Source organism: Phoca vitulina, unplaced genomic scaffold, assembly GCF_004348235.1.
Source record: "Phoca vitulina isolate PV1807 unplaced genomic scaffold, GSC_HSeal_1.0 scaffold54, whole genome shotgun sequence".
Classification (NCBI taxonomy): Eukaryota; Metazoa; Chordata; class Mammalia; order Carnivora; family Phocidae; genus Phoca; species Phoca vitulina.
Genome location: NW_022589757.1, coordinates 3,632,229 through 3,646,327, shown reverse-complemented (window position 1 = coordinate 3,646,327; position 14,099 = coordinate 3,632,229). Strand labels below are relative to the sequence as shown.

The window sequence follows — 14,099 nt, the reverse complement described above, 5'->3', positions numbered from 1 at the left end:
GTAATTGAGCCCAGCAGCGCTACCCGTAGAGCGCACACTAACTCTTGCTCCCCTTGAACAAGCCTGCAAGATCGCTTCTTGTCTCCACTTTGCAGATAGGGAAACCGAGGCACCAACAGCCTGCAAAGCTAGCAAGTAGGGACACTATACATGGCACCTCAGGCTGACGCCAGAGCCCCAGCCTTCTGTTGAGGGTAGACCTGGGGCCACCAGAAGGGACAATGGAGGGAGGAGAATATCCAGGTGAGTCTGCAGGGTGGCATGAGACCTTTTTCCCCTGAGTGGCTTCTCTTCCTGTCAGAGGAGCTGTACTTTTTGCCCCATCAAGCAATGTGTTAGGATAATGAGGCAGTCCAGGGGCTGGCCACGGTCTCCTCCTTGTCTTAGGACCTTGTATGAGGATGGCCCCCAAGTGTCCACACAGTGAGTGCTTGGAATGAGTAATGGGAAAAATGCCTCTGGAAATGAGAAGAGGGGAAAACTGTCTCTCATTCTTCTTTCAAAATGTGCTGAATGGGTATCGGGGAGCCACTCTCCTCTGAGGGAATTTTCCCACTCAGCGCACCGAAGCCCTCGCCAGGAACTACTCATTTTTCCACGTAGAATAAGAGAACACCCCCGTGCCAGGCGCTGAACTACGGCCTGGGGTTGGGGGCCCACCTGTACACCGTGGCCCTGGTGCCACTGACCCTCTCACACCACCATGGTCGTCCGGGAGGCCTGCAAACAGGTAACTGCGAGGATCACGGATTCAGGGCCTCTGTTCACACATGCCAGGAATAGGCATTTTTAATAAGCTGGTTGGGTAATTCTGAGGGACTCGGAGCTCTGGAGGCTCTGAAGGGCTCGGACTCGACCTGGGCCACAGCCCAGCTGTCTGCGCGGGTCCTGCAGGAGGCAGGGCGAGCGAGCTGTGTGTGAAGCCAGCCAAGGGTTGGGGCCACCGGCTCCCCAGGCGGGTGACTAGGCTCCTGTCACACGCAGTGGAGGGAGAGGGGCTCCTAGCATGAGTGAATCCTTTGGCTCTAGGAGCCAAGAACCACTTCAGAATAAGACTTGTGGGGCGTCTTCTGTACAAGCTCCGAGCACGTGGCAGTTTCCTGTGGATTCTGGACCAGAGCATTGTCATGTAGGGTTTCCCTTTTAACTCCCCATCTGCCTACCTTGCAGCCATTCAGATCTTAACATGGACCATCGATGCTTAGAAACCTCTTCCAGGGCTTTAAAAAACTTGATAATTGCCAAATGGATTGCAAAATTTTCATAAAATGCATTTAAAAAAAAAAAACCAAAACCTCAAAAAATCCTCAGAAAAATGAGCAGGTCTTTCTTCTCTTGCCTGAAGCCACAGAGATGCTTTGACCATCCTGAGTTATCTGATACCAGCCCATCTGGCTCATCTCTAAAGGGATCTTTCAGATTCAAATAGTACATTTGGAGTTATTTTAATATGAACAGGACAAAAGACATTTCATAGAGGGACTGTTGGCTTTCAGTAGCAAATACTGGTGTTCAAAGAAGAGGCAGGGATCCAGTTTTGCAAGCTCGCTGCGGAATATCTAAACCGAAGGCCTGCTCTTTCTACCCAAGTGTGGCATTAGACCTACTTCGGCCGTGGAATAAACTGGAATTGTGAGTTTAGCTTCCAGTTGTTGAGGTGAACAAGGCCGCTGTGTGCTCCCAGCAGGGACGTTGGAGGACACAGCCTGCTGCGAGCTCCCGAGTGACTGACCCCGCTCCCTGTTTTCCTGGAGAGACACTGGTTCATCTCTCGTTTAGGGATGAACTGTTTAATTAAAGGCTTCCGTTTTCTCGGCCTGGATGGATTAAGCATAAGGACTTAACTGCTTGTGTCAGACTCTCAAACTCTGTCCACCCGACACCCAGCAGGGAGTGGAGAGCTCCTGGCCTGGGCTGCTGCTCCGAAGCTGAGTCCCAGGCCTCTGGTTTGCTCCCAGGCCCCGAGCCCTGGGCCCTGGAGCAGATGACGGCCTCGGGTCGGCCTGCCGCCTCTGACGGGGAACAGTGACATCTGTTCAGAAGGCTTTCTTATTCTCAATCGTTTCTGCTTACATCCTGAAACCCGCACAACAGTCTGGCAGAGCGAGCCGGTCGTAGTGGTAAGTAGGCCACGGTGACGATTTTAACCATGACAATTCCTGTCTTTCCCTGCAACACTGCCGGTGTGCAGGCTGTGGGCCGCCAGTGGGCCTAGCTCAGGGCTTCGGGGCCGCCTTTCTTCGTGTGACTAAAAGCGGTGGCTTTGTTACTCTCCTGCCTCATGCTGCGGGTGGGGGACTTCTAGAAAATGGCTTTTAAAATGTCCTGAAATGGCTATGCTGGTCATCCTGAAGACCCCCACCCAGCCTGCCTGCAGACATGGCCCCACGGCCCCTCCCTGGGCACAGGCCCTGTCGCCTCTTCTTGGTGGGGACAGAGACTCTGGCTGGGTCTCAGGGGAGTGGTGGTGGGGCCTGGTGGCTGGGAGCAGGGGGTCAGTGGTCTGGGACCCAGCGCCCGGGGCTCTAACATCTGGCCAAGGAGGGTGGCACCAGCTGCTGAGATCAGTCTCTTCTTGGGGAGAATGGCAGCTGAGAGACGGGAAAGAACAGAAGTTGTCCATTTAGAGGATGGTTTTATACCCCTGAGGGTTTGTGGAGGAACTACTCATTGGGCAATGACTCGGGGTTCAGATTTGCGTCTTTTGATAGCCACCTTCCCCCCCGGGCCCTAGGGCTCCGTCCTCAGTGCTCAGTCTGGGGAGGGGCACCCTTCTAGTCCCTGCAGACGAAGCATCTCTACAGTCGGGAAGCTCTCCTGAGACTGACTTATCAGTGATTAATCAGTTGGCCCTGTGACTTTTGCGTATTCTTGGCAGTGAACTGAGTTTCTAATTTGATTCAAACTTGTGCTTGGATCCAGCAGCCACATGTGATTATAAGGAAAATCATGGACATTGTCTCATTACATGGAAGGATGTGGCAAGAGAGCTGAAAGGAGCAAAGAACCGGGCACAGGGGAGGAGGGGAGGCAGGGCCCATTTGTGACCTGAAGCCAGGAGCAGGGCACCTTCAGAAATGGCCGCTTGAGGGAGGGTCACCGGGCGGGGGTCCCGCTGAGGAGTGGGGGGTGCCTGCCGCTCGCCCCGGATGGGACCTGGAGATGTACGCAGGTTTGCGAGGGTCCTTCCCGAGCCCTGGGGGCCTCGCCGGCCTCACGTGGGTGCTTCCCCGAAGTTAGCTACCTGCAGGACAGATGGTGCTTGAATAGAACAGCAAATACACTGAATAAAATAAATTAGAAAGCCTCCTCCTGAACCAAGAGTTTTTGGAAAGAATTCTAAATAGATGAAAACAAACAATTTGATTTCAACCAAATTGTTGTTTTTTTGTTTTTATCCTGATTTTCACCCGAATTGTCAGTCTCAAAAATAAACACTGATACATTCCCAGAAAATATTTTTCAAATAAAAACTGACTCTGTTAAAGTTTGCCCTGATTCTTTCAAAACTGTGTACAAGACACTGTCAACCAAAGTGACTTGCATATTTTTTTAAATACACTTGAACATATGCAGCTAAAATGTCATTAACTCCCTGCTGCCTGAGTGTTTTTCAAGAGTGACACGAGACCCCTGGTGCTGTGTTTCCAACATAAGGGTCTCGCGACCCTCAGAGAAACTTCCCCAAGCAACTCGAATAGCACAGTTTAACTTTTGTGGGTTGGTTTTTTTTTTTTTTTTGGTCCCCACGGAAGGCCCTGTGTGTAATTAATATTGAAAAGCACATACGGCTTCATTGAAGCCAAACTTGCTCTTCCGTTTAACAGTTCAGTTTGTCCAAGAGTGAATAATTTCAGAATGAGACTCATGGAAGAAAAATAAATCGAATTTTCTGTTGCTTCAGACACACTTGCTCCAGTTATTGCTTCCTGAGTCAGACGTTACATTTTGCAATATAAATTCACAATCAAGATTTTAAAGGGAGCTAAATATTTTAATCCAATTAGACAAGTGAACAAAACACTGAATATTGCATGGAGTGTGGAGAAGTGGTTCTTGCCTTTAAAAGACTGTGATTCCGTCACATTACAACCCCAAATGTCAGTGTTGTCTTTATTCTTAACGCTTTTAAACATGAGGCAGCCAGAGGCTCCTCTCTGTGCTGTTGGTGACACTGTCTGTCCTTTGGGAATTCTTAAAAATCTATTTACCATGGAAACATGGTCCCTATAAAACATAGACACCTGCCCATGTGCAGAGGAAGTTTGTGGGACTCGCGGGATTCCAGAAAGCTGGAAGATGACATCGTTGGATCGCACGAGGTGTGGGACCCTGGTGTCGGCAGAGCTCCGAGGAGGAGTGGGGCGCAGGAGCTGCCAGATCCGGGGGCGCCTGGGCACTCTGACCCTGGCCGTGCGCGGTCCTCCCCCCCACCCCCCCCGCCCACTGGGCCGCAGGTCCAAGTCCAGCTCCAGCTGCTGTTTTCCAGAAAGCCAAGGAAGCATTGCCCCGCCTTCGTTCTGCAACGAAGGCTTTCCCGCCTCTGCCTTTTCCTTTCTCTGGTTTCTCCCGATGCTCCCCGCTTTGGGAGCCCAGACACAGGGAGCCAGGCCTGTGGTCCCCGTGGTCTAGGGACCCCGGGGCTTTGACCTCTGTCTGCACAGACCAGTGGTCGTCAGAGGCCCGAGGGGAGAAGGACCGCTGGGTGTGCTGGTGACCTCATCGTGAACTCTGGGCCCGTTTTGCACCTGCCCACAGCCGGATGGATTCCTGGGAAGGTCAGTGAGTGTGTAGGCCACCTAGCAGGGTGCAAGGCGGGACTCTGCTGACCCGGAGGCAGCCCGCCGTGTGCCCTGCGGCTTCTGCCACGTCGCGGGCCCCCCCGAAGGCCATGTTCCACGAAGTTCTGCAGAGGACTGGTGAGGGCACCTTCCTCCGAACGACCGGTGACCACCTGGAGGAGTCCACGTGGCCTGTGTGTGCTGGCCGGCCTTCCCCATGACTCCTGCTCAGCTCCACAAAGATCACACTTGGTGGCTTATGTGCTCTCACTGAGCGGGTCAGAAGAGCACAAGAGAGCCTGGACTTCGAGGTCACACCACTGGGGGCTCAGATCTCAGCTCTGTACCACTTCGGGGAAGTGGTTTAGCTTTCCTATCACTCAGGTCCTGGTCAAAACCAAAACCGAAACCAAAAACCAAACAAAAACCCTTAAAAAGAGAACCGGCTTCCCTTTAGGAGGGAGCCCCCGCACAACCCCGACTCCGGCGAAGGTGACTGTGAAGCCGGCCGGGTTGGCAGGTGTGAAGGGGCCACTGGATAAATCATTCAGTGTCCTTTCTGTACAGGTAGGAGAAAGAAGGCCCAGAGATGAAGTGAACAGAACTGGGAAGTGACTGGCAGGGAACTGAACTCAAGAAGGTGGTCGGTCCCTGGGCTGCGGGCTGCTTGGACGGGTGAGCGTCCATCTGCCTCTCTCCTGGGGCGAGGCCTGCAGCCAGCTCTGGCCCCCCCAGGCAGTAGCTACTGGTGGCTTCCCTGGAGCTCTGTTCACTGGGGACAAGCTTGAGAATGCCCCAGCTGGAGGTGGGGGCGGGACGCTTTTCTCTGGTTAAAAATAGATGCTTTCTTGCCAGAGGCACAAGGAACGGGGCCATTTTTTGACCTGGCCGCACAGAGATGGAAAATGTGCAAATGAGCGAGACGGGTGGGGGTATGCATTTGGGGGGAACTAGTGAGAGGCTGGGTGGAGGTGCGCCAGTGGAAGCACGGGTCAGGCTGGGGCTGAGCATGCGTGGTCTATGAGCAGGGGCGAGGCAGGCCGGGCATTCCCCGGGGTGGGGGGTGGGGAGCCCGGGGGCTTGGGAACAAAGAGGGAGAAAAGGCTCTGCTGGACCCCACAGCGTGGTTGCCTGGGGAACAATTCAGGTCACCCAGAGAGACTCATTTTTTAAACTCTGAATTTCAAGTTAAACTTCAGAAATAAACACAAAAGTCAGGGTTTGTGGAGAGAAGGCTCTATTAGGTTTTAAAACGAGAACAAAGAAAATGGGGTCGCAGCAGCAGGCGTGCAGACGGGGGGCACGTCTGTCATCTGTGGACAGTATTTCAGAAGAGCAGCTGCCAGGGTGCCCCGTCGGCCCTCCCCTCGCCGGGAGGGCAGCCCCAGACCACAGCAGATGTGGCCACACCACCCAAGCAGGCCGCAGCAAGGGCCATGGTGACAGGTTGAAGGCAGAGGATGGGGAGGCGGCCGAGGGCTCCAGTCCCAGTTCAGACCAGCTAATGTCCCACTGGCACGCGCGTCCTCACCCCCCCTTCACAGCCAGACCATGAGCACTGTGGTGTGGACGGTGGACCCAACTTTCTGGAAATAGCCCTAAGAAGTGATGGCAGAGGAGTGAGATTTGGGCAGTAGCTAAAGGTTCTCTGTCTCTGGACATGCCGCGGGATGGGGGGAGCACTGAGGAATGTTCTCTACTAAAGCTCCAGCAAATGGAGGGCAACACTGGGTGCTGCATTTATAGACCAAACAGTGACATGGGCACGGGGTGAATTACTCAGATGTCTACAGGATGGGGCGGGCAGCCGTAGGCACTGGGGATCCCGGACCAGTGAACGGTAATATTGGGGCTGTAATCCTAAAGTCAGGACAGGCTTTGCATCAAAACCAAATAAAATATCAAACCAGCGAAGAGACAGTGATAGGGAATTTGCTCCAGGGAGAGAGATTCGGGCTGGCTCCTGTTTGCTCACATTGGGGACCTCACATCTGCGCTGCTCCCAAGGGGTCCCACAGGGGCGGGGGGGGTCGAGGGTTCCGGGGAGCCATCTGAGGGCCGCCAGGGAACGGGTCAGGTGATGATCAGTTATTAGATGGGCCCGGAGCCCACAGGCACTGTGAACTCATTATAAGGAGAGATGCCAGTTTCCTCGAGTTTGGTTTAAAAGAATTCCTGTGATATTTTCTTTCTACTGCAGGTCTTTACCATTACTCTGTGCACACGTCATGGGGGTGTGTGTCTTCTACCCAAAGTTCAGTTACATTTTTCTTTCTCGATACGCCTGTCATGGTTTATGCTTATCCTTGTGCTCAGAGACACGCATCCCACTCGCTTACTCAGTGTACAGCCCCCACCTGCGTTCCAAGCGTGGCGGCTGCACACGTGACATTCTAATGACCCTTCTACTTACAGACTTGCGCACTAAAGAGGCACGATCAGTGTCACACACACTGAGAAGCCTGAGATGGAAACAATCCCTTTTTGCATCTTTCAAAAGAGGCAACAGACTGATTTTCCTATTTCTCTTGCGTGAATTCTGATCTTTTGCTCACTATCCTGTTTTGGAAATCCTCAAGTAATCGTGGCTGAAACTGGGTTCTCACAGGAGCCCCTCCTCCCTCCGCCGATTCTAGCTCAGGAAATCTGCATTGGGGAGGGCAAAGGCCCACATGTCTTTCTGGAAGGTGGTTGCCAGCCAGCCAGCCAGACCAGACCACCTGCTCCTCGAGGTCAAGGACTGTGTCTTATTCATCTTCCCACGTGGTACCGGGTAGGTACACAGGAGGTGCCCTGTTTTGTGCAATGAAACTGTCTGCAGTGGTTTCTGGCACCACTTCTGGCCGTGGGTTAAACTAATCTGAGCAGCCCGGTGGGCCAGGGCCGTCAACGGTGTACTCACTCCACTAACCTGTGACTCCCTCAACCCAGTTTTCATGAGCTGGTTTTGAAACCTTTATTCCTGTTTAAAGCCAAGAGGCCAGATACACCAAATCCCTCTTCTAGCATGTGGGAGGTGGTTTCCATGTGAAAAAAATGCCTTTATATATGTTATAATAATGTGTCTGCCACTAAAAACTTGGGAGGTTTTAGCTCGTTTTGATTTCACTAGGAATGTCTCAGGGACACTTGGCCTGCATCCTGTTTTTGTTCTAGCTTCCCCAGCTGTAATGTCTGAGCGGTTTTTAGTAAACAGACCCTGGTGCGGATCGGGGTCTCCTTCCCCTGACAGGGAGGTGGTGGCTCTCCAGCCACACCCTGTCATCGGCCTGCCCTTCCTCAAGAGACAGACACGCCTCTGGGGTACAGATGGTTTTCAGAGTTCAAGCCTTAAAACAAAGTCGTTCACCTCACGTTCCATGGTCAAGTAGCGCAGGCTTTTCATGCATCTGGTTACATACCGTCTCTGCATTTTTAGCAAAAGAGTTGATTTTTCTCCGTAAACGTAGAAGGGGCACCTCAGCCAGCGAGAAGACAAATCACAGGGAAGAACAAGATCTATTTAAACTTACTTTTTATTATCATTTTTTCCAGTTACCCAGCATGCGACAATCTGATTGCTGACCTGGACGAAACAGAGTGAAATAAATGGTTTACAAAGAGATATTTACATTCATCTGATTTGTTCGTGAGATGCCACAGCACACCACGACTTTCCGGAACAGTGGCCGGCGCCCGGGATGGCAGCGGGCCGCTCGCTCGGCGTCCCGTCCGCTGCTCGGCGGCAGTGTGTGCGGGCAGCCCGCGGCTCAGCTTTGACACCAGACGAGGAGCCCTCCTGCTATGTTTCCAGAAATGGCTTGAAGTGATAATGTTTTTAGATCTGCTCATTTGTATGCTGTTACACACGACTTTCAATAAATGAACTTTTTAAAGACCTGAATTGTAATGTTTCCTTTTTACCTTGTAGTGATGAACGAAACACACCAAAAAGGCACATATTTTAACTAGGCCAGAGGGTATTAAGGACCAGACTTTCTTCCTGCCATTCACGTTTCCTTCCCTCTTCGTGAGCTAGAGAGCATCCTTTAACTTCTGATGCTTTTAATCAACATCTCGTAAGACTCCATTACTTATCATCCTGCTACTCTGGGCACAGTTGGGAGACACCAGGAAGCACTGTTTATCCTGTCCACTCTGTTCACAAGGAAAACAGACAAGAAAGCATCTTTGGCTTGGTGGTGTCGGGTTTCTTCTCGAATGTGCGGTGTTTGAGAGGAGCCTACGAATGTACTTCGTGGAATTGCAAAGTTGACTTCGAGGTCTATCAGATATCTGTACACAGATCGTTATTTTAGTTTAAGAGAATATTTCTACTACACACAGTTAAGCCCTCAGATGCTTGAAAGTAATAAAAACCGGGCACTGAAAGTGTTGTATTGTCTCTGAGGAGGACAATGAAGCACTAAAGGCAAGGCAAGGCTGCGGGCGGGAGGAGGCCCTGACCTCAGGCCCTTCTCCTGGCTAGTGTTCCCGAACCCTTGCTCTCACCGGGCCCCTGTGGCCTCTCCAGATGGACGGGGATTAGGCTTTGGAGGAGGTGGGATGATACACACGCAAAGACCTTTCGAAAGTCTCTCGAGCATGGAAAAGGTTCAAGCCTGAAAGAGTAGAACTTCTACTATTTGGATTCAGTTTTTTATTTAATCCAATGTGCTAGACATCAAGGTTGTCACCTAAGATATGTTAACTGTCCCTAATTCTGTTTGAGGACTACAGTAAATAAATTACACAATATTCTACAAATAGCACCCTTAAAGAATTGTAGAGGTCACTTTATTTTAGCCTCCTGGATCTGTCCATCCTAGTGGTTTCGAGAGAAGAGCACACGGAAGAACGCCCTCAGATCTGGCTGTGTGACACACACGTGCCTGACTAACTCTGGTCCCAAAGCCATTCCTCTACTCAGCTTAGTCAGGAGCAAAGCCAAGTTTGTACAACTGTAGGTTTATGAGGTAAAATCAGAAAAAGGCCCCATCCAAAATAAGTCTAGATAAATCAGACTGGAGTACAACCACCCTACCCATCTCTCACCCACGACTAAGTTTGTTAATTTGCCAACGTATATCCTAAGAAAGGAAGTATGCAGAGCGACACGTGTAAGGTTATCAGGAAGACATTACTGAGGAGCGACACTCCTGAAGAGTTCTAGGCCCAAACCGTCGGGTGTGAAGCTTGTTAGGTCCCTAATGCATCTCCAGGGAGCCCCGTCTTCCATCCCTGATTTCACGGGAGATGCACCTGAGACCCATCGCTGAGGGGTCGGCACCTCCCCTTCAGAAGCGGCCCCTTGTCCAAGTTTGCACAACTGCACTATTGCCATTTTACTGAACTAATAACAGAGCAGTCCTGCGTGTGTCTGGGGCTACAAGAGACGGACAATAGTTATTCTCCTCTCACATTTTATACAGGGTAGGTTAATACCAGCTGGAGCTATTAAAAATCTTTTTTTTTTTCCAGAAAAGAATAATTGATTTTCTGAGACTACAGAACCACATCCAACAACAATAAACAGAGAAGTAGCAGATTGACATAGTGCTTTATTTAAGCCGTCTGTACGAAGGAAAATAATGTGCATCCCTATCATATACGTGTAAAAATACTAAGGATGTACAGTGTACAAAAACAGTTTCTTGTAGTTATTTCACATCCTTGTGGGTCATATACTTAAGGAAATGAACAGTTTTAGTATGACCGACAGTAATAGTAATACAGTTTTTCTTGGGTTCATAGTTGCGTCTGCTTAAAATCCTTAACCAGATGACTAGATCTTGCGCGGATCTAATGAAAGAACTAGCAAGGTCAAGAAATGTCACAAACTATAAAGCTACAGGGAGGTAATTCAATTACCAATTTAGAGGTTTTCTTTTTATTTAAATAAATACTTTACATTTCATGCTTGCCTGTAATGCACTACCAGGAGCAAGATAAGGAAATTCTACTGTAGACAGTACGAACAGTAGCAGCAAAGTGTGTACGTTGAGGTGTAATACAGAGACCCTGCAGTTAGTAAGGAAGGCCCTTACTTTTGTCCTCTAGGAGAAGCAAGGGGCCCCTGCAAGAACAGTCAGCTTTAAGAAGCCGGAAATCAGGTAAGGGAAATGGAAAACAATACTGGAATAATGCTATGTCATTAGTGTAGAAAGCAAAGCCGTGAGCAACCCGCCAAAAAATCCAAGCAGAAATGGCCAATTTCCTCCCAGATGGCTGCATTAAGACAAGAGGGCAGACTTCACGGAAGTTAGTGCGGGATGGAGTCCGCAGTGTCTGACCCGTGTTCTGATGGAGTGATGCTGTGTTCCGGGCCTTGCCTTGTGCCAGCAGTCCCCACCCCAGCCACGGCAGCCCCCACCCCCGCCACGGGCAGCCCCAAGGGCAGATGCGGACACCTCCCTCTACACACGCACACACGCACGCACACTTGTTTTCCTGTCGTTCCTCCGCACCAGCTGATGGACACCTGGGAGTGAGAGCAAGGGGCGCTGGACGTGAAAGCCAAGGAAAGGCCCCGCGGGCCCCTGGCGCATCTCGAGGCCCAGCGCGAGCGAGCTCTGCACGCGCGTGGGCTGGGGACCGAGCCAGCTGTGAGGAGTGGCCAGCCCGGGGCACTGTCAGCGAGGTCATTCATCCTCAGGAAGTGTCCTTGGCCAAGGTTACAGGAAATCACCTTAAGGTTGCGGGGGGGGAAGCTATCCAAGTCCTTAGTGTACGGGTCACCCTCCTCGAGACAGAGGGCTGCTCCGCGCAAACATCAGCCAGCCTCAGCCGCCTTCTCTGCCTCTACCTGTTCCTCTTGGATAAAATGGATGTGAGACAACTTACAGGACATACCGTCTAGTCTACTTTCTCGTCAAAGTGAAACATTCAACAGAATTCCAAGGAGGGAGAAAAAGTGAAGCGACATGTATAAGTAAGAATGAACTACCATTTCCTGTAACTTCCTACTCAATGCTAAGGATGAACTTCACTCAGGTAGGAACATGAAAAATTAGGATAAAACCTATGTCTGAATATGTCTTAGCTGCCTTAGTAAAATGCCCTTTGACCCCCGTCAGTCCCAGTGGCCCGCCCACCGCCAGCAGTGGTGTCTCATCTACAGATCCACACCTTTCCAGCGCCACGAGGCTAAGACATCTGCGTATGAATATGATTCATCCTACTTAGAAAGTCACTTGCTCTTCCACACAATGCATCTGAGTCGTCATACCACGTCATGCCGCAGTGTTCCACGGGGAGCTGTCAGAACGTGTGACTACAGACATCTCCACGATCGCTCCACGGGGCCGGCTGGCCTCCCGCGGCCGTGGCGAGCGCCCCCAGCCCCTGGACTTCATAGGCTGCTTTGGAAAATGTCAGCTCCTAGCACCAAAGGGTTTAATCTGAAGATCATCATTAATGAAGGAGAAAGATGAGGTTTGCATACATGTCCCCTTTCAGTGAGAAATGTTGGAATTTGGGGACATGAATATATACAGAAAAAGAAAAGTTGGAGGTGTTCTTTTTGTGTGTGTTGTTTTGTTTTCTCCCTGATGGCTTAATTCAGTGATAAATGTACCATGATCAGAATAAACACACCAGGTTCTTACCCCTTACTGCCTACTTTGTGAATACTCGAGATGTGTGCATTTTGCCAAGTACGGTGCCTTTGTCACGGTCACGCCGGTCGCAGTTCCTTTCATGGCGAGACGTCGCCGGGCCGTCAGAGCGTTTCCTTTCTCAAACGGTCAACAGCAACATCCTTCTATCTCAACCCCTCGGCATGGAGAGCTGGGGATTTTCTCCCTTTGAGCACCAACGGGTTCAGTGCCAGCATCTCTTCTCCCAAAGCCCAATTCTAACCAATGTGTACAATTTCAGAGCCTCATGAAATTTTGTTACAAAGGAGAAAAAGTGCATGATTCTCATTGCCGTGTACATTCCTTGCACATGGGTCAAAATAAACTGCAGTGAGTCTAGTTCATGTAAGTTGGAGCTGCATTTGCTAACATGACACACAATTTTCTTCACTAAGAAATAAATACTACTGCAATATAAACAAAATCATAAAAGGACATTCAAAGTTTTAACATCCGAGAGAAAGCTAATTCACATAGAACTGAAAGTCAAAACTTAAAACAAATAAGGCAAACACCTGTTTACCTTGGTGTACAAATTTTGGTGAAAAGCAGGATCATTATACCTGTCTACATTCTTCAGCCATCAGAGGTGATAAATATGAAGAAGGGAAAAAGGTTTCCAAGCACAGTTGGAAAAAAAAAAAAAAGCTCTCTGGTGCAAATCGTGTCATCGAGCCTGTAAGCGACCTTGCCTCTGCTGTGCATATGCCTCCTTCCTTGGAAGAGCAGTGTCCGTCTTGCCAACGACCGCCCATGAAATCTGGACGTCCGGGTGGCACAGCGGGCTTCCTCTGCAGTGTCCATCAGGGACTGCGTGTGCATCTAGCGCTCTATCTCAACAGTCGTTCGGTCCTTCTCTCAGATGCTTCCCTACGGATTCCGGCCAGGTCTGAGTGCGCGATCCCCACCGTACGCACTGATCTCTTACGCCTTCCTACAATTCTGCATATGCACATCACCACCCTGCCACAATTGCTTGTTCTGAATTATAAACTAAATCTTCTTAGTCTAATTAGTTTTCGATGTATCTTCTAGAAAGTTAAAAAATGTACCTAGAATCAGTGTATCTCATTTAGCCTTCACTGTTAGGGAAAAACAAAAACTAAAAGATCGAAAGATGACAATTGGTGCACAAATGAACAATGGTGGGCTCATGACTTCCAAAGATTGTAAAATTACCTCTTAAAGTTGCTAGAATAGTAAGACAGTAGCAGCAGCGGCATGAGACCGTAGACGGAGATACAATTTCATGCAAAAACAAACAAGTGTGTTTGCGTCCATGTGTGTTCTCGTGGGGGTGAGAGTGGGCTGGGTGTCTGGAGGCGCTCCTGCTTTGTAAGAGCTACAACTGGTGTGATGTCCGGGAATCATCTTGAGGAGGAAATCTGGGATGACAGTGAAGGGGCAGGACGGGGGCCTTACTCGCGGCCGCTGGCAGAGTAGGAGAACTGAGGGAAGTGTGGCCGCCGCTCGTTGTCCACGCAGTCCATGCCGTCCTCGTCATCTGCGGGCACAAAGTGGCCACTTAACGTCACGGTTACTGTTTGCAACGGTATCTCTGGTCTACGCGGTTCTAACGGCTAGCACAGGGAAGGTCAGCCATGGCAACAAGCTCCAAGACACTTGTGGCCATCCACAAAACACACAATAACGACACTCATCCCCAAACAATCTCCCTCTCACACGCACGATCTATGAAGAA

At 50.3% G+C, this 14,099-nt stretch overlaps 2 protein-coding genes across 11 annotated transcripts in view; one reads left to right on the top strand and one right to left on the bottom strand.

The window, feature by feature from the left end:
• Positions 1–13,044, top strand: part of SDCCAG8 (SHH signaling and ciliogenesis regulator SDCCAG8) — a 237,865-nt gene extending 224,821 nt beyond the window's left edge. For all 5 annotated transcript variants that reach the window (XM_032389373.1, XM_032389375.1, XM_032389374.1 and 2 more), the window contains one exon: positions 8,316–13,044. In XM_032389373.1, coding sequence (XP_032245264.1) covers positions 8,316–8,345 — 30 coding nt within the window. In that variant the 3' untranslated portion in view covers positions 8,346–13,044. The remainder of the gene's footprint in view (positions 1–8,315) is intronic.
• The window catches only part of AKT3 (AKT serine/threonine kinase 3), a 303,411-nt gene continuing 299,613 nt past the window's right edge, over positions 10,302–14,099 (bottom strand). For all 6 annotated transcript variants that reach the window (XM_032389383.1, XM_032389380.1, XM_032389385.1 and 3 more), the window contains one exon: positions 10,302–13,901. In XM_032389383.1, coding sequence (XP_032245274.1) covers positions 13,816–13,901 — 86 coding nt within the window. In that variant the 3' untranslated portion in view covers positions 10,302–13,815. The remainder of the gene's footprint in view (positions 13,902–14,099) is intronic.